The sequence below is a fragment of the Strongyloides ratti genome (assembly GCF_001040885.1).
Source record: "Strongyloides ratti genome assembly S_ratti_ED321, chromosome : 2".
In the NCBI taxonomy this organism is placed as follows: Eukaryota; Metazoa; Nematoda; class Chromadorea; order Rhabditida; family Strongyloididae; genus Strongyloides; species Strongyloides ratti.
Genome location: NC_037308.1, coordinates 6,965,596 through 6,984,198, shown reverse-complemented (window position 1 = coordinate 6,984,198; position 18,603 = coordinate 6,965,596). Strand labels below are relative to the sequence as shown.

General features: G+C 22.9%; 7 protein-coding genes across 7 annotated transcripts; all 7 read left to right on the top strand.

Moving 5' to 3' along the window:
- Positions 1-1,519: 1,519 nt before the first annotated feature.
- Positions 1,520-5,447, top strand: SRAE_2000222300 (NAD kinase 2, mitochondrial; the record flags this gene model as incomplete). Its single annotated transcript, XM_024653268.1, has 6 exons — positions 1,520-1,545; positions 3,201-3,318; positions 3,392-4,274; positions 4,323-4,524; positions 4,982-5,022; positions 5,431-5,447. The coding sequence occupies 6 exons, from the start codon at positions 1,520-1,522 to the stop codon at positions 5,445-5,447; spliced, it is 1,287 nt and encodes a 428-aa protein (XP_024506761.1).
- Positions 5,448-5,454: 7 nt separating this feature from the next.
- Positions 5,455-6,463, top strand: SRAE_2000222200 (Annexin family and Annexin repeat-containing protein; the record flags this gene model as incomplete). Its single annotated transcript, XM_024653267.1, has 2 exons — positions 5,455-5,598; positions 5,651-6,463. The coding sequence occupies 2 exons, from the start codon at positions 5,455-5,457 to the stop codon at positions 6,461-6,463; spliced, it is 957 nt and encodes a 318-aa protein (XP_024506760.1).
- A 2,545-nt stretch (positions 6,464-9,008) lies between these two features.
- Positions 9,009-11,853, top strand: SRAE_2000222100 (PWWP domain-containing protein; the record flags this gene model as incomplete). Its single annotated transcript, XM_024653266.1, has 2 exons — positions 9,009-9,086; positions 9,133-11,853. The coding sequence occupies 2 exons, from the start codon at positions 9,009-9,011 to the stop codon at positions 11,851-11,853; spliced, it is 2,799 nt and encodes a 932-aa protein (XP_024506759.1).
- A 1,629-nt stretch (positions 11,854-13,482) lies between these two features.
- SRAE_2000222000 (Eukaryotic translation initiation factor 3 subunit F) lies at positions 13,483-14,358 on the top strand (the record flags this gene model as incomplete). Its single annotated transcript, XM_024653265.1, has 1 exon — positions 13,483-14,358. One exon carries the CDS (start codon positions 13,483-13,485, stop codon positions 14,356-14,358), a length of 876 nt encoding a protein of 291 aa, XP_024506758.1.
- Positions 14,359-14,623: 265 nt separating this feature from the next.
- Positions 14,624-15,869, top strand: SRAE_2000221900 (Hypothetical protein; the record flags this gene model as incomplete). Its single annotated transcript, XM_024653264.1, has 3 exons — positions 14,624-14,714; positions 14,769-14,800; positions 14,856-15,869. 3 exons carry the CDS (start codon positions 14,624-14,626, stop codon positions 15,867-15,869), a joined length of 1,137 nt encoding a protein of 378 aa, XP_024506757.1.
- A 645-nt stretch (positions 15,870-16,514) lies between these two features.
- SRAE_2000221800 (Iron sulphur-containing domain, CDGSH-type, subfamily and Iron sulphur-containing domain, CDGSH-type-containing protein) lies at positions 16,515-16,893 on the top strand (the record flags this gene model as incomplete). The annotated part of the gene is made up of 2 exons (XM_024653262.1): positions 16,515-16,757; positions 16,798-16,893. 2 exons carry the CDS (start codon positions 16,515-16,517, stop codon positions 16,891-16,893), a joined length of 339 nt encoding a protein of 112 aa, XP_024506756.1.
- Positions 16,894-17,187: 294 nt separating this feature from the next.
- SRAE_2000221700 (Hypothetical protein) lies at positions 17,188-18,585 on the top strand (the record flags this gene model as incomplete). Its single annotated transcript, XM_024653261.1, has 4 exons — positions 17,188-17,417; positions 17,461-17,938; positions 18,219-18,303; positions 18,350-18,585. The coding sequence occupies 4 exons, from the start codon at positions 17,188-17,190 to the stop codon at positions 18,583-18,585; spliced, it is 1,029 nt and encodes a 342-aa protein (XP_024506755.1).
- Between the last annotated feature and the right edge of the window lie 18 nt (positions 18,586-18,603).

The following is an 18,603-nucleotide window of genomic DNA, read 5'->3' as shown; positions in this document are numbered from 1 at the left end:
ATTTTTGACATTTTTTTTATCTTACAAAGTATTGTATTTATAAAAATATGATGAATATAAAGTTTATATGAAAACTAATTAGTAGTCGACTCCAAAGAACATTCATGTTTATATCTTTACAATGAAATAAGATATAATCAAAGGTAGATAATTTTTTTAAGTATCTATTATTTGTATTATTTATTACTTCAGTTTAAAGTTACCATATAACAATAAAATTAAAAACAATAAATTTTTTTAAAAATAATTTTATTGCAATAAAAAATGTTTTTAAGCACATCATTTAAAAAATATTTTCATTAAACAGTGTAACAATATAATTAAAAGTTAAGCATGTACATATACATGGATAATTTTGAATCATGCAAATGTTCTAAAAAAAATCTTTTCATAAATTATCTTAATTTTATTAAATTTTTTTAAATATTAAAAATATTTCTAATTTTTTTTAAATTATTTTATTTAATATTTTATTGTCAAAGTTTAAAAAAATGTAGTTTGTAGTTTATCTTGTGATCTTAAATTTTTATTTTCCATGGTAATAAAAAACTAAGAACATTATATATATATAAATTAACTTGAGACAATTTTTAATGATGAAAGATAACTTTATTTTCTAAATTAAATATTTTGTTTTTTACATTTATTTTTAAGTATTATCAATATATTTATAAATGTACATTTTAGTATATGTAATTATGTAATCATTAATTGTAATTATAGATAAAAATCTTCAGACCTTAAAATATTAACTTTTGATTTTATATTTTCTATATAAATGTTCTAATACTTAAATTATGATAAAAGAATATAAATTAAAAATCTATTCTAAATATTTTACCTATCTCAAATATATTATATATATAATTATCTATAATCTAATAATATAACTATTGCGCAATCATCTACTTATGAAACATATTAAATATCAAAAATATTTATAGACAATTATACAATTAAGTTTGTATATTATAAAATAATTTTAGAAAATTTTCTTTAAACTTGTATTACTGTTTATTAAACAAGAATTATAGATTGATTTTTAACCAATATTTCGTTTTATTTTTTTAACTAGAGATCAACTTCACTTGTTTTAAATAACATTATATAATACTTAAATAAAAAAGCAAAATAATTTAAGATGATTTTTTATTATTTATATTAAAACTTTCTTATCAAATAAAAAAAAAAGCTTTTTTATTGTTAAAAGTTATACATTTTATCTATATGATGGAGGGTATGAGTCGCCATCCCAAAAACATATATAGAATAACATTTATCCTATTTATTAATATATTTAACTTATATTTTTTTATTATACCATTTTCTAACATTATTAATTAAAAGTTAGAATGTAAAATTCTTTCTTTTAAAAAAAAATTTATATAAATATTATTAATATAACAATCAATTTAAAAATTTTTTACCAAATTATATATTTAATTTGGATGTTTATAAACTTAGAGATGATTAAATAACTATTTTTAGATAGAATTTATATTTTTGTATTAATAATGATATGCTCAAAACATATTTTTTAATTAGGTAAGTTTCATAGTAATAAAATATTTTACTAAAATAAAAAAGAAATAAAGTAATAATTATTATTTAGTTTATGGTTATATTTTTACATGAGCTATATATAGACATTCAAAAAAGAACCAATAAAATAATATATTATGAAAAAGCAAAAAAAATCAAAATTTTATCAAAAAAAGATTTTTTTTCTTTCGAGTATTAAGTTATACTTTAAAATTTATATTTTTTCATTGTTAATAATAACGAGATTTTTTTTTAAACAAGAAATTCTATTTTTAACTATACTAATAAAAAATTGCGTTATAAAAATTAAAATTGAGAAATTTATGAAAATCATAAATTGATCATATCTTTCTTTTTTTAACTAATAATTTTTAATATTTATCAGACGTAAAATAACTATAAATGTTATCATTTTTATAACTAAAAAAAATTAGAAAATAATATTATTATCTTTTGTAATATTTAAAATCATTAGCTTAATATTATTTTTTAATCTATATGTATTAAGATAATGTTTTAAAATGACCTTTTTTTTTAAATGAATTAATAAATTTTTAATAGTTTTTATTATTAATGTTAAGCTTTAAATATAGTTTTAAGAAAATTAAGTTTATTATAATACAAAAATTTTATACTGATAAATGATTATTTATGTGTCAATTTTTGTTATGCGCATTAAAAATTTTTTTAATATAAGTGTTTAATTAAGTGGAAAATAATGTTTTTTAATATAAAACAAAAAGATTTTTAAAAATTGCATGTAAATTTATACATTGGCAAATATAATTTGTAATAGGAGAAAAATATTAAGCCAATAGATTGTATAAATTAAAGTTGATAAGAAAATAAAAATAAATTTGAATTAAATATAACATAAAATTTTTTAACATTAATTCTATTAGTTTTTTATTTTCTTTAAATTATTGTATTAAAAATTTTGTTTGATGTCTTGAAATTTGCTATATACAAAATTTATTATACTTAAAAGTCTTTTGAAAACTAATTTGTATATCTAATTTTTTTATTTTAATAATTTATTAATTGTAAAATATATGTTTTTACATAAAAAAGCAATTTTAAAAAAGATTCATTAAATTCTTTAAAAGTTATGCTTAAAGATCATAATGTTTTATATTAAAAAATTGTAGAAATTTATTATCAAAAACATAGCTAGAATTTTTTTGCAAAAGTTTATTTTCTTATATAACATATATTAAATAATTTTTTTTAAAATGATATAAATTTAGAAATGTCATAATAAGTTTAAAAAAAAAAAGTTAATTTAAGACATTTAAATATTGTTTTTTTTTTCATAGTGAGTCCTATAATTACGTTAGTTAATTTATTTAAGTTAATAATTAAAAAATTAATTTCTAACAGTTTTAAATTTCAAAAACAAACTTGTTTATTTGGTATGGGAAGTAAAACTTTTTTTTTACCAAACTTATCCTTTTCTTTTATATACATACAAATTTTTCTCGAATATAATTAACTTTTTTTAAATATTTATCAAATATAAATATTTTTTATATTGATGTTTGTTATCTTTATCAGAAATATTATTTTGAATTTCTATCTTTATTGGGAAAAAGTACACCAATGTTAGAATAAACCTTCGTGACGCATTTAAAATTATTAATGAGTATTCCCTTTTTGAGATCAAGTATTTTATTATTTGAAACACTACCTATTATAAATAGTGTGTACAGGAGATCTTTAGGAGGAATAATGAAATCTACAATTAACAATGACATTGATATTTATCACACTAAAAATGTTAGTTTTATTTTTATTTTAATTATATTATTTTTTTTTCTCATTAAATTTAAATATTTACCTTCATTTTTAGAAGATACATTTTAATCCAAAAAATGTTGTTTTATTGACTAAGACAACAAAATTACAATATCTTTTAAAGAAATACAAAGTAAAATATGAAGATAGATATCAACATAAATTTGTAAAAAAATTAGAAAAAATTGGTGTAAATATTAATGAATTGGAGGGAAAACAACGTTTTCAGGATGAATTTGTAAATGAAATTGTTTCAACATTAAATGAAAGAAAAATTAAAACTAAAGTTGTTTTACGGGATGATTTTAATGAAGAATTGGTAAATCAAAGTGATTTAGTTATTTCTGCCGGTGGTGATGGTACATTTTTAACTGCAGCTAGTAGTGTTTCTCCAAAGATACCATTAATTGGTATCAATACAGATCCCGTAGGTTCTGAGGGACATTTATGTATTGCTGGAAAAGCTAACATTCCACCAAGTGTTCAAATAAATGATTTTTTAAATGGTAATTTTGAATGGTTGAAAAGGCAAAGAATAAGAGTTAAAATAATAAAATCTGTTAATGGTTCACCACCATTATCACCTAATGGAAATGGTATAGTTTCATTACCAGAACAAATAAATCACCATGAATCATTAGCACTTAATGAAGTTTTTATTGGTGAAACACATGCTGCAAGAGTTAGTTATTATGAGTTACAAATTGATGATGGTCCAATGCTTAAACAAAAAAGTAGTGGTTTAACTGTATGTACTGGGACTGGTTCTTCATCATGGCATTATAATATTAATCGAATCACAGAGCAAAAAATGGAATCTATTCTTGACATATTAGAAGATCTAAATATTGATTTCAAAGGAAAAAAAAATGCTAGTTTTATAGAAGAAGCGTGTAATAGATTTAATTCTAAATTAAAGTTTGATCCTGGATATGAAAGTATGTTTTTTTTTTAATAATTAATTTAAGTTGATTTTTTTTTTTTAGAAATGTCCTTCTCTGTTCGTGATCCAGTTTTTAATTCAACATTTCCTTTGACTGAATCTCGTGGATTTTGTAAAAGCATTCGTGTCAAGTCTCGTTGTTCAAATGCGCAAATTGTTCTTGATGGTAATCTAACAATTAATTTTAACCAAGGCACTGAAGCTATTCTTGAGTTAAGACCTGAAGATTCTCTTATTACTGCCACGTTGCCTCAATATTTACATCATTAATTTTTAAAGAATTTAATGTATATTTATATAATTGGATGATTTATAAGAAAAATTTATTTTTTTACACAATCAGTTGATTTTGTTTAAAATACTATTAAACCTATTGTTTAACATATTTTATGTGCTAGTATTTTTTATAATAAATTTTTAAAACTAAACAATTATTTTAAAATATGTTTTATTATTATTATTATAACAACTTGAACATTAAAATTTTTAGATACATATTATTTATACTATTATTATTATCGTTATTTAGTATCAGTGACATTTTTAAATATCATTATAATAGGTCAAAAGAAAATCCCAGTTTTAAATTTTAATATTTCTTGTTGAATCATAATTAGAGTTTGATAGTAAAATGATTACTGTTATATTTCTATTTTATATTAATAATAATAATAATACTTAATCTCTAAATTTTTTTTGTAGAATTATTGATTTTGAAATATTATTTATTACATACATAAAAGGTTCGTTCTAAATATTACCAAACAAATAATTTTTATTAAACAACATTACTATTGATAAAATGATTGGCCTTGATTATTTAAATGATTTTTAGTTATTTTAAAGTTAAAAATTTCTACAAGCACATATGAATCACTTTTATTTCAACATCTTATACTAATCATAAATGTTGACTTATTAAAAATAACGATCATCTAATAGATGTTGAAATATGTAAATAAAATATATATATACTTTGTCTCTTTCCTCCATTTTTATTATAACTATTATTATTGTAAAATGTCACTCTACTTTTGTCGTTGATTTCAATAAATTAAATTTGCTTTATCATTAAATACGCAAAGATATACTTTTTAGTTTCTCATTTATTATAAATAAATTTTTAGTAGTATATTTTATTGTTATTTTAGATTTTCTTTCACTCTGAATTTACAATGCATGAGTCAAGACCTAGTATTGTACCCCATAATCCATTTGATGCCAAGCAAGATGCTGAAGTTTTAAGAAAAGCCATGAAAGGTTTTGGTACTGATGAAAGTGCTATTATAAGAATTTTAACAAAAAGAGCTAACTGGCAGGTATAAAAAAAAATTATCATTTTTATTGAATTAATAATATTTTTTTTTCCAGAGACAAGAAATATTTAATGCTTATAAACAACTGTATGGCAGAGATCTTATCAAAGATATTAAATCTGAATTATCTGGAGATTTTGAAGATCTTATTGTTGCTTTAATGGTACCAATAGCTGAGTATGATGCACAAGAACTTCATAAAGCTATGGCTGGATTTGGTACTAAAGAATCTGTTCTTATTGAAATTCTTTGCTCAAGAACAAATGCTCAAATTAATGAAATTAAGAGAATATACAAACAATTATATAAATGTGATCTTGAAAAAGACATCAGAGGTGACACCTCCGGATATTTTGAGCGTATTCTTGTTGCTCTTTGTTCAGGAGCCAGAGAGGAATGTTCTCATAATGATACATTAAAAGCTAATCAAGATGCTAGAGACTTGTATCGTGCTGGTGAACAAAAACTTGGTACTGATGAGTCAACATTTATAAAAATTTTTGCCACTCGTTCAAATTGCCATTTAGCCTTAGTTTTTCATGAGTATGAAAAGGTTGCTCAACATACAATAGAACATGCAATTGAAGGAGAATTTTCTGGTGATATTAAAAAATCACTTTTAGCTGTTGTTAAAGTTGTTAGAAATACACCAGAATATTTTGCTGAATTATTATATGATAGTATGAAAGGTCTTGGTACAAGAGACAAGGATCTTATTAGAATAATTGTATCTAGATCTGAAATAGATCTTAAAGATATTGCTATGGCATTTGAAAGAAAATATAACAAAACTCTTAAAGATATGATAAAGGGAGACTGTGGTGGAGATTACAAAGAAGCTCTTTTGGAAATTGTTAAAGGAAATTAAACATTAATTGTTTATATTTAATTTTTATAAATTTTTTTTTATATAACTCATACATATATTAAATTTCATTTTATACATTTATAAGTTAAATTAACAAAAATTTTGATTTTATAATATAAAAGAATTTTTTTAACTTTGTATTATAATCTAATCTATTATAATAGTTATCATCGCATCATTAATAACTATAAATTAATAATTGGTTAGCAATTATAAATAATATTATTACTATCATTTATAATAAAACATCTATATACCCCGAAATATAAATTGTTTATTTTCCCGTCTATATTATTTATATTTTAAATAAATTAACTTTTTAAAATCATTTTACTTTTACTTTATTTTTTATTTTTTTTTTTTTATTTTCCATTTATAAACAATTGATCTTAGACATATGATAAAATTATTATAATAAAAAATTTATAAGGAATAAATAGCTGGGATATTTTATGTATAACTATTGCGCATACAACATACCCAGTAGTATGATAGTCTTTTATAATAACTTAAATAAACGTACACTGATCTTGTTGTAGACGACTAAATACAACTTGACTAGTCTTTATTTTTATAGAGGCAATATTATTCCAATGAATATAATGAAGGAACAAAATATGTATCTCTCTACTGAGAAGTACATTTAATTTTTGTGACATTTTCTGTGATACGTATAATAATAATGTTATATACAGACATTAAATATTATATTTCTTTACTTATCAGTCTTTTTTTTTTTATTTATATATGTAAAATATCTTTAATTTCTCATAATAAAAAACTCTTACTATTATATGAAGGACAAATTTAAGTCATAAGATTAAATAAAAATAATATTGTATAATAAATGGACATAGTAATTTTTATAATATTTTTTTTTATATATTTTAATATTTTGTAAACATAAGTTAAGCATCTTCTTTTTTTTTGTTTAAATGTTTTTTTTTAAAGTTAAATAATTTGTAGCTTATATTTATTTCAAATAGATTTTTTTATAGATATATATATATATATATTCTTGTTAAATTAAAATATTCATAAATTAGTAAAAATTATAATATTAGCTAGAATTTTTTTAACTTATTATAAAGATAACTTTTTTCTTTTAACAATTTCTATAATATATACTTACTTGACCATCTACCTTAAATTAAAGTATCATTTTTTTTGTTATAATACTTAGAAGTTTGTCTTCTAAAAATATTAATATTATATTAAAAGTTAGAGAAATTTTTAAAATAATTTATTTTAAAATTATTATGAAATTTTACATTACAAATTATTTTTTCATTAACCTATGACGTCCAGTTTTGTGAGTCATGGATGGTGTCCTAAAAGTACAACATTCATAATCATTTATCTCAATTTTTAGAGAACCTAAAAATATTTGTTTATACTTATTTTGTAAGAAATTTAATTTTATTTTGAATAATATGTAAATTATAATTTTAAAATTGTATTTAGAAAAAGTTATAAATAAAAAAAATAAATGGTTGTTGTGTAGAAAACAACTATATTCAAAATTTACCAATAAGTAATAATGTAAATTTTTGAATAAATAAGATATGTTTTTAAATTACCTGTTACTTAAATTTAATTAAGATTTTAGTAGTAGCTTTAGAAACAAAAAATGTATTTATTAGTATGTTTGAAAGAAGATGTTGTATATGTTGTTCAATGAGTATTTTTAAAAAAAATATATAAAAAAGGATTCGAATGCGATATTTTAAAATTCCTTATTTGAGTTCCATAATTTCTTAGGTGCTATAAGAGATTTAAGTTAAATGAGGTGGTTGAAAAATATCTATATATAAGAAAACATTATTTTTTTAATTATTGTTTTTCTTAGGCAAAAAAAAATCTTTTTTTTTTTATATTATTAAATGTAGAATTAAATACTTAAAAAATGAGTATAGTCACATAATTTTAGTCTTCTTAAAAGTTAAAATAGATAGTTGAAAATTATATTTCATATTGAATATCTTTTAAGAATATTTAAGCTTAAAATATTTATTTACAAATGAAATAATATTTACAGTTGTTTTATCATATTACAATGCTATATATCTTCTTTAAATATTTCGTTAAAAAAAACTTGAATTCAATTCAAAAACAATGAAAATTAGAATTTATTATAATTCTTTATATCCTTATTGTTTAACTTAATATATAATTCATTTTACTATTACACTTAAAAACAACATTTATGTTTTGTAGAATAACATAGTTATAAATAATCTGAGTAATAAATTTAAAATAATACACATCATTTGAGTTAATTTTTAATCATAATAATAAATTGATAAAATAAATACATCTTAATATTTGTAACTTATTATTCCATTTTATTAATCATTCAAAATTTATTTATTTTTATATTATTTTACCATCTTTCGATATATCTAAAAATGACAAAAGAAAAAAAAAATAACTTTAAAAGTTTTAGTACTCTTGAAACGAGAAAGTGGAAAATTGTAACTGGTGTGTTTTGTCAAGATCTTTTCTCTAAGACCAACGTGCTACCTGTACATACAAAAAAAAAGCTATGGCAACGGGACGTAAATTTGCTATAAATGATTTGGTGTGGGCCAAAATGAAAGGTTTTCCCCATTGGCCAGGAAAGGTTTGTTTGATGGGTATTGTTAAATTTGTATTAGTAAAGTTTTTAGGTAATTCAATTACCAAAATTTAATGGGAAAGGTGTTGAGAGTAAATACATGGTTATTTTTTATGGTACAAATGAACATGCTTTTTTAAAAGATTCTGAACTCTGTCATTATCTAGAAAATCGTGAAAAATATGAAATTCCAAATAAAAAAAAGTCTTTTGAATTAGCATTAAAGGAAGTTCGTGAAGCAGCTGGTCTTGATCCATCAGAACCGTTTAATGCTCCGTCGTCAACTGAAACTAGTAGAGAAACATCATTATCCACAAATCAAGAATCTAAAGAGAAGACAAAAAGAAAAATTGATAATGATTTGCATGATGAATTTAAAGAACATAGTAATGATATTTATGACGATATTAATTCTATTAATCATAATTCAATTATACCAAATATTTTTGGAGGTTCGCATTCTAAGAAAGATGAAGGTAGTTTTGATTTCAATGATTTGATTTTACCTAAATTAAGAGGAAGAACAAAAAGTTGTTCAACAAGAAAATCTAATGAGGGTAGTTTTAGTGCATATATGGAAAGGGCAAGACAAACTTTTGAAAGATGTAGTGGTTTCAAGAGTAAAAGTTTAAGTAGTGGTGGAAGTAGAAGAAAAAGACAGAAAGGAGAAAGTTTTTCTTTTGCTGATAATATTTCCCTTTTTGATTATACTGATCTCGATGCAATTAATCCTACTATTCTTGAAAATTTAGACTTAGATTTCAATTTAATTGGTCCACCATCTAGAAGTAGACTTCCATCAGAAATAAGTGGAACTTCAAAACGTAATGATCTTCAAAATTTATTTAAAAGTCCTAGAGATAGAATCCCAAGCATTAGTCAAAATAGTTTTGGTGGTCTTTCAATTGGATCTGAATATTTTACTAAACGTAATCGTTTAGCTAGTGGCACAAGTGATTTTAATTTTGATACAGAATTTAATCCTCATGAATTTTTAAAACTTCTTGATCATCCAAATGGTGTTTATTCAGATTCTGAAAGAGTAAGTATTGTACAACAATCTGATCTCATTGAAGGAAAGAATTGTACAGAGTGTGGATATAGTTGTTATATATGTAATGATCGATATAAATGTGCAAGAGAATCTTGTCAGGCATATAATGAAAGAGTTCCAACAGATAAATTACCAATAAGAAATCAACAAGAAAAATTAAAAGAATTTATGGAAAGTGATAATACAGCCAATTTACAATCTAGAATGATGAGAAAAAGACCACACTCTAGTAGAGGCATGTATGATAGTGCAACAAGGCAAAGTAGTGTTACAGATTCTCAACAGCAAAGTCAGGATAAAAAATCAAATATTTCAGTTATAATTAAAAGAGAGGACGGAAAACGACCTATTAAAGTTCCCAAATTAGATGTAGTACCACTTGTTAAACAAAAAAAGAAATACAAAACTAAAAGTAAACGACCAGTTGGAAGGCCTCGTAAAAATCCTACACCGATTCCCTCAAATAGTACTGGAAAAACTTCAACTATATACAGTATGAATAGTGGAAATCTTGTTCTTGGCCCAACTAAAAAAGCTAAAATATGGCATAGTGATCCAAGATTATCTAAAGAAATTGAACTTCAAACAAAAGAGAAATATAAAGTTCTTCATAAAAAAGCTAAGTTTACTCCTCCGGCTGGATTTGGTGGAATTCGCCTTTGTTTTATTTGTCAAGCTCAAGTTCGACCGCAACAAAGTACAAAAAATAAACATCGATGGAGGTGTATTGGTAAAAATTGTAGGAAATGGTACGGTTGGGTTAATCCTGGTGATGAAATTCCATTAGATTTTGGTAATCGTGGTCATTGGAAAGGATTGAATTTTAGTATTTTACGTGTCTGTAAAAATGAAAATAATACAAAAACATTGAAATATGTTTCATTTGTTGATTTTAATGGAAAAACTGGAGAAGTCGTACGATTACCTAATGGATGTATTGCACGTATTGTTAGAAGGTGTTTTAATGTTTCTGACCTCTCTGAAGCAGGTGTTACAGAGAAAAATTTTGATGGTTCAATAATTAGACCACGTCATATGATGAATGGATATGATGTAGTTTCAAAATTTAATAAAAAAGGACTAGAAATTCATAGAAGTGCTTTTACAGCCACATTACCTGATAGTCGAACCCCAGTATGTAGGACTGGTTTAGGAATATCTGATGGTTTAGGCAATTTCTATGGATACAAACCCAGTCCAATTTATACCGGTAGACCATCAAACATTGAACGAACAGTTCTTACCAATTTAAAAAATGATAATGATCGGTTTGTCGTTGAAGATGACAAAAGTCCAGATAATGATTATAACATAATAAATCCATTTAATGAATCTAAAATTAGGAAAGTTTCTGAATGTCTCAATGGACACAATTTAGAATTTAAAAAATCTATTCGAACTATCATTGATCCAACTAATAGCAAAACTCTAAATATACCTCCAGATCTCCCAGTTTCTGTTGAAGAAGCCAATTATGAAATGAATCCTGGATGTGATCCTGAAATCATAACAAAAATAATTAGTCAACGGTTAAATATACTTTCAAATCAAACGTGGAATGATGAAGATCGAGGTGAAGCCGTAGATAAACTTTTTGATATGACACTTTGTATATTTCCTCCACTATTAAAAATTATGGCCAATTTTACGGAAGGCCTAACGTTACCTGATGAAACAGAAAGGGAATTAGCTAATATCGCAGTTAATAGACTTCCATAAAGAATTTTCAAAATTTTATATTTCTCACTATTGTAAATATGGCTTTGATAAAAAGACAAAATAAATTCAGTATTACAAATATTAATTAATTTTGCCTTATCTCTTAAATATATCTAAAAAAAATATTTTCTTTTAGATCAATAAGATTTTATATTATATTAAATTAAATCGTGTAAAAAAAAAGTTTGACAAACTAAGGTATAACTTCTATTATCAAAAATTTTATAAGTGAACTTTTTTTTTTTAAATATTTAATAAAATTAGATTTCAAAATAATGTTAATTCTATCCAATTAAGATAATTTATTTTATAAAATGTAAAATTACACTTTTTAAAATATATATATTTAATATTATCTCTTTCATAAGTAAAAGTCATAGAAATTAAATAAAAAACATTCGATATAAATTTATCAATGAACAAAATAATAGAAAATTTTTATTGGAAAACCTGAAAGTATTTAAAATACTAAAATTAAAAAAAAAGAGTCTTTCAATGGTATGGAATTCTTTTATGTGAAACATTTTTTTATCTAAAAATTTGAACACAGTACATTTTAATTGTTTGCAATAAAATTAATCACTATATAGATGTCTTAAAAATATAATAAGTTTTCTTATATAAAACGGTCAAAGATAAGTTATGAGCAAATTATAAATCACTTTTAGAAAAAGTACAAGAAAAATGACAGGAAATAGTGATGGGAAAATTTAACGTAACATTTATGTTTCTACAACAAATTAAAAATTTTAGGTTGATTTTAAAAAAAGTTGGTATATTAAAATAAATAACCTTGGTATTGTAAAAAAAAAATAGAACAAAATTTCAGAAAATAGTTTTTATGTGTTATAATATAAATTTGGAATTGCTTATAAAAAATAATTATGCCAATTTTTAATAATTAATTTTTTACTTTAAAAAAAATTATAAATTAGCAATATTGATTAAAAATTAATCAGATAAAAAGTGATAATCAATACTTATTAATTTTAAATTTTAATCTATAAAAAAACTAGCTTTCTAAAATTATTAAATTCAATAAATTTAAAACTATAATTATTTATTATAATTTGCTAAAATTATAAAAAGGTTATATATTTAAAAAATAAATAAATTAATAAAAAGAAAAAAATATACTAGATAATTTACAAAATGAAACTACAACATTTTTTAATTACAATAAAACAAATATTTTATAGAAATATTTCAAAACAATTAAACAAAACTTATTTTAAAATTATCCTGCGTTTATAATTCCATTCTTAGATAACTGGCACTTATAAAAAAAATTATTTCTATTTAAAATATTTTTTAAAATAAATTAAAAATTAATTTAGCAATTAAAAATTTAATTTTTTTAAAAGATTTTATTGAAATAAATAAGTGCTTCCACTGGGACATGTTGTTTTACAACGAAAATTTATTCTTACCGGTGACTATGAAATGGTAAAGTATGCCTCTCTCTCTTGTAGGTATTTTGTTGGAGAAAAGGAATAATTTTAACTTTTTATCAAAATATGTACTTTTTTTAACTTTAATTTTTTTGTTTTATATTTACTTTTTGTTATATTTTTACTAAAAATTTTTTATAATTTATTTTCTATTCATAGTATATTTTTAGTTAAAATAATGGCGGATTATACAGTTAAAGTACATCCAGTAGTTTACCTTACAGTTTGTGATGCCTTCCAAAGAAGATCAATAACCAAAAAAGGTAGTGGAAGAACAATGGGATCATTGTGTGGTTATCTAGGACAAGATAATGTTATTCACGTAACAAATGCTTATGTTGTGCCTTTTTCTGAAGATACACCAAATGGAGTACCAGCATTAGACTTTACTTATAATATAAGAATGAGGGATACACTTAGACGTACCCATAAATCTGAGTATCTTCTTGGTTGGTTTTGGACTGGTAATGAAGTAACAGATGTTATGCTTCAAATTCACCAATACTATACAGAAATTATTGCTCAACAAGCTTATTCTAAAGATTTCAAATGCCCTACAGTATTGTTTATGATGGATCCATTTTTTGAAGATAAAAAAGAAACTACTATGCCAATTTGTGCTTACATTGATCATGATGCCGCAATTGGAAATCAGAAACATGGCTACGTCCTCCAATCATTGCCAATAGCTTTAACTGCTCTTCCTGGGGAACGTGTAGCTTTAAATTTCTGTAAAAAAGGTTTAAAACAAGCTACTCGTGAAATAGCAATTGATAATAGTATAAGTAATCAAGCTGAAAGATTTAAACAATTATTAACGTATTTAGAAGGAATAAAAATATATGTTGACAATATTATAAATAAAAAACAAGAACCTAATTTGGAATTTGATAGAAAATTATATGATGTTATGGAAAAATTTGTGTCAGGAAAAGTTGGAGAGAATTGGGAACAAATAACTTCAGCAACCGCAAACGATTATTCAATGGTTAATTATATTACTGGAGTTATTAAAGCACAAATGTCTGCTCAAGAAAAAATATTTCAAATTTAATAAAGATAATATTTTCTTTCTATGTATCTGATTATACTATTAATCTGTTGTTGTTTTTTTATTTATGAGGATAGATAAACTTTACACTGTATTATTTGCATATTTTTGAATAAATCATTTTTAAATTTAACCTACAGTAGTGGGAAGATGCCTTGGTTTATAATCAATCAGTTTTAATATCCTTAGTGTTTTTTTTATATATTAAGTATCTAAGTAATAGAAATAACAATACTCAAATTAAGGATTTTTTTTTCATGATTAAAAGATGAGGCGAAATTTTAATTTAAGCAAAAATCCAGGAGCACCTATTTCTCTAAAACCTACAACTGTGTTAAGATCTATACGATCTAATAATGGTAAAGTAAAGAAAAATGGACTTTTTTCATCCTCAAAATATTCAAAATTTTTAGTAAGAAATTTATCAGGTGAATGCCAGGAAGAGGTAACTTTTAAAAAAATACATTTTTTATAGTTAATTTTACTATATAATTTTATAGGCTCGTCAACAGTTAAATGACTTTATTAGACAACGACCAAAAGTTGTTGATAGACCAATAAGAAATAACAAAGATAGTGAGTCTGAAGATTTATCGTTGTATATGAATGACATTTTAAATGAACAATATGATCCTGGTAGTTATAACTTATCTCAGTCATCAAAATGTAATAATAGAACAATAAAAAGAAAATTTCATCCAACAATTTCTTATAAATGTAATAAAAACAAAGAAAAGTTATGTTTTGATGATACTTCTGAGCCTCAGATATTTGTGAATAGTAACGTAAAGAGAAAGGATCGAAAACATACATTTTCTCAATTAGAAGATAGTGAAGCTCTGAGAGGAGAAGAGACTTTGTATAAAGATGGCGAAGTATCAAAAAGAAACGTCCGTTTTTGTGATTGTTGTTTCAAAAATTCAAAAAAATCTGTTTTGAAGAATGTAGAAAATAAGGAACCTTTTGAGAAATTTTTGCAAGATTCAACACACACACCATCAACAGATGATTTACTATGTAAAGAAGTATCTCCTGTATCTAAAATGCTTGAAAAACGAAAAATTCAGTTAAATTATGGTTCAATAAAATTGTCTTCTCAACAAAAGGAAAAAAGAAAAAAAGAATGGAACCCTGAAAAGTTGGGAAATATTTCTCGTAATATTAGTGAAGGAATACCTCATCTAATAATGTCGAGTGAAAAACCAGTAACATATCAAGGAGAATTAACATCTTTAATGAAAAAAATGTTTACACAATTCAAAATACCACAGTCTCCATTTACAAACTTAGGTAGAACACCTTCTGATAACATTAGTGCTCAAATAAAAAATTTCATCAATGCAACATCTCCATTTATTTCAGATGATGGTAAAGTTTCAAAATCATGTCTAGAAGAAACGTTAAACTTTAATTTAAATGAATCATTTAATTCTGATGTTTTAAGTATTGATTTGGAAAGAGAATTGAATAATATTAGTAGTTCAGAAAATTTTTTAAATTCCACAAGTTTTTAGAATGATTTATTTACTATCAAATAATAACAGGTAGAAATATTAATGTATATGTATAATTCTATTTTTTTATACAATGAAAATTATTATTTTTGTATCTTTTTTTAAATATTTGTTACTTCAGCAATGACCCAACTGTCCTTTACATTTATATTATGCATACTATAGAATGATAACTTTTATCTGATTGAAGCGATGATGAATTCCCTCGGTATTAGACATGGGTTCACACTTAGTTCCCTGAAAAGGGAGAACCTAAGCTAAGTGCCATGCTTATGATTTTATATGGGAGGGGTCTGAGCCATAAATGATCGGAACAATAAATAATAAGTTATTTACATTAAGATTAAATTTTCAAAAGTCATCTTTCATTCATTCATTGGTTTTTCTTTCAAGTTTAAAAGTTAACATACATAATGTTATAGAGATTATGTAATTTTTTATATTTGTATATGAACGTGTAATGATAAAAATTGTTTTGGACGCACTTGTTTCTAACAACTCTTATAACTAATTTCTTTATGTTTGGATTAGTGTCACTGTAGGGAGATGATAACGCAGTATTTTTACTTTATTTCATATTAAAAAATTGTGTAATCAATTTATTTTTGATGTTAGTATTTATTACAAAATTTATTTTTAGAAATAATGGCTTGTGGAATGTATGTTGGATCATGCGATAGTAGTTCTCATCATGGAAAAGTTGTTGTTCTTAGTATTGCTTTACTAGGTGTAGGAGCTGCTTTGGGATATATGATCGGTCAAATGACTAGTTCAAAAAATAAGGTTAACAAAAAATACAAGTTGGATCAACCTAAAGTTGTTGATATAATTGATGTTGAAGATATCGGAGAAAAAGTTTCATTATGTAGATGTTGGAAAAGTGAAAAAGTATGTTTATTATGTATTTTTTACTATTAATATTTTTTAGTTCCCATACTGTGATGGATCACACAACAAACATAATGAAGAATGTAAAGATAATGTAGGACCATGTCTTATAAGAAAAAAACCAACTCAAGATTAATGTTAGTAATATGTATAATACAATTTTTGTTCAAATATTTGTAGGTGAATATTTTTTTTTATAAAAGGTTTTTAAAAATATTATTTTTTTTTTTTTAAATTAACTACTCATAGTTTTTATATTTTTAAAATTTTCAATAATATGAGAGACAGATTTTGGTGTAATTGCTATCGAAAATGATTGTAGTATGATGAAGTAGTTTTCCATGGCAACATGGTTAAAAAGTTTTATCTCTCTTCCATTTTAAAAAGGTAATTGTTGACAAATTGTAATTGCTCTATATTTTTATAAATAATGGAGAACGTTTTTGAAAGTAGTAGTCCTAAAAAAGACAATAGTTTGTCATATATGGGATCTGGTTCTTCAAAACAAGCAAATACACTTTCATCTATTAAGTCTAAAAATGTTAAGAAATTTTCTTCAAAAAATAATAATTATTCATTACGTAATCGTAGTGCTAGTGTTGGAAATTTAAAAGGAAAAATAAAAAATGAACTTCCTAATGGTAGTCTTCAACGTAACAGGTATGATTAGAAACTTTTATATTAATTAAATTATTAATATTAGATCTGTTTCAAAAAAGGAAAGAAATAATAATAATAATTTAATATCTGAAATAATAATTCCAAAATTTGCTATACTTTCAAGAAATTGTATATCTACAAATGTCAGAGATCTTGAACAATTAGACATTATAAGTTCAAAAATTTTAAATGACGGTTTGGGAATAATTTTATCATTTCGATTTCGTAATAATTATTTTATTGATATTGTTGAAGCAGTTACAGAAAATGAAAAACTATGGTGTATAGAGAATGTTGAATTATTAATACCACAACTATTAGCATTAATAATGAGTAAAAGTATAAAAAATAAGAGAACATCATTGAATATTATACAAAGAATTATCAAAGATTTTTCAGATGCAATTTCTTCAAATAATAAAGTTGGAAAAAAAGTTAAAGAAGGTTTACTTCAAATACTAGTCAATGAACCAATGATTTTGATAAACATGGATAAAGCATTCCAAAAAGATATGGCTTTTGTTGTTAAGCAGATAAATGCGCTTTAAAATAATATTTATTGATATACATACTATTATAGGTAATTATTTTTGTTTGATTGCACCTTTTATTACTAATAAAATAACATTTTTGTGAGTAGAGAACCTGAAACATTATATATAATAGTTATATGAGATTTTACATAATAGGGGAGATTTGCTAAAAATAATTGTTTTATTGTACTTTGCTTTTAGTTAAGCATTTGATATGTTTAAATGGATATATTTTTATTTTTATTTAATTGATTTATTTTGTTTTAAGTGTATTTTCTCCCAAGAGTCAATTATAACTCCTTTTGATAATAAAAATATAAATGCAATTGATTTTATTTGTGATAAAAGTTTTTGTAAGTTTTGAAATGAAAAAAATTAACTTTTTTTTTCTAAATTTAGTTGAAGAGTGTACTTTAGTACTAGGACAATGTTGTAATAAAGTAACAAATGAATTTCAAACATTTCCCAAAACAATTGCGAATAAAAATCAGGAAATGTACTTTTATGAATCATGTGAAACATCTTTTGCTCAATGTATACGTTTAAAATATGTTGGATTTTGTAATGTATATTATCAATTAACACAATACTTACCAATTTATATTAGAAGTCTTTTAAAAAGAATAGGAGTATAATGGTTGTTTATTTTTATT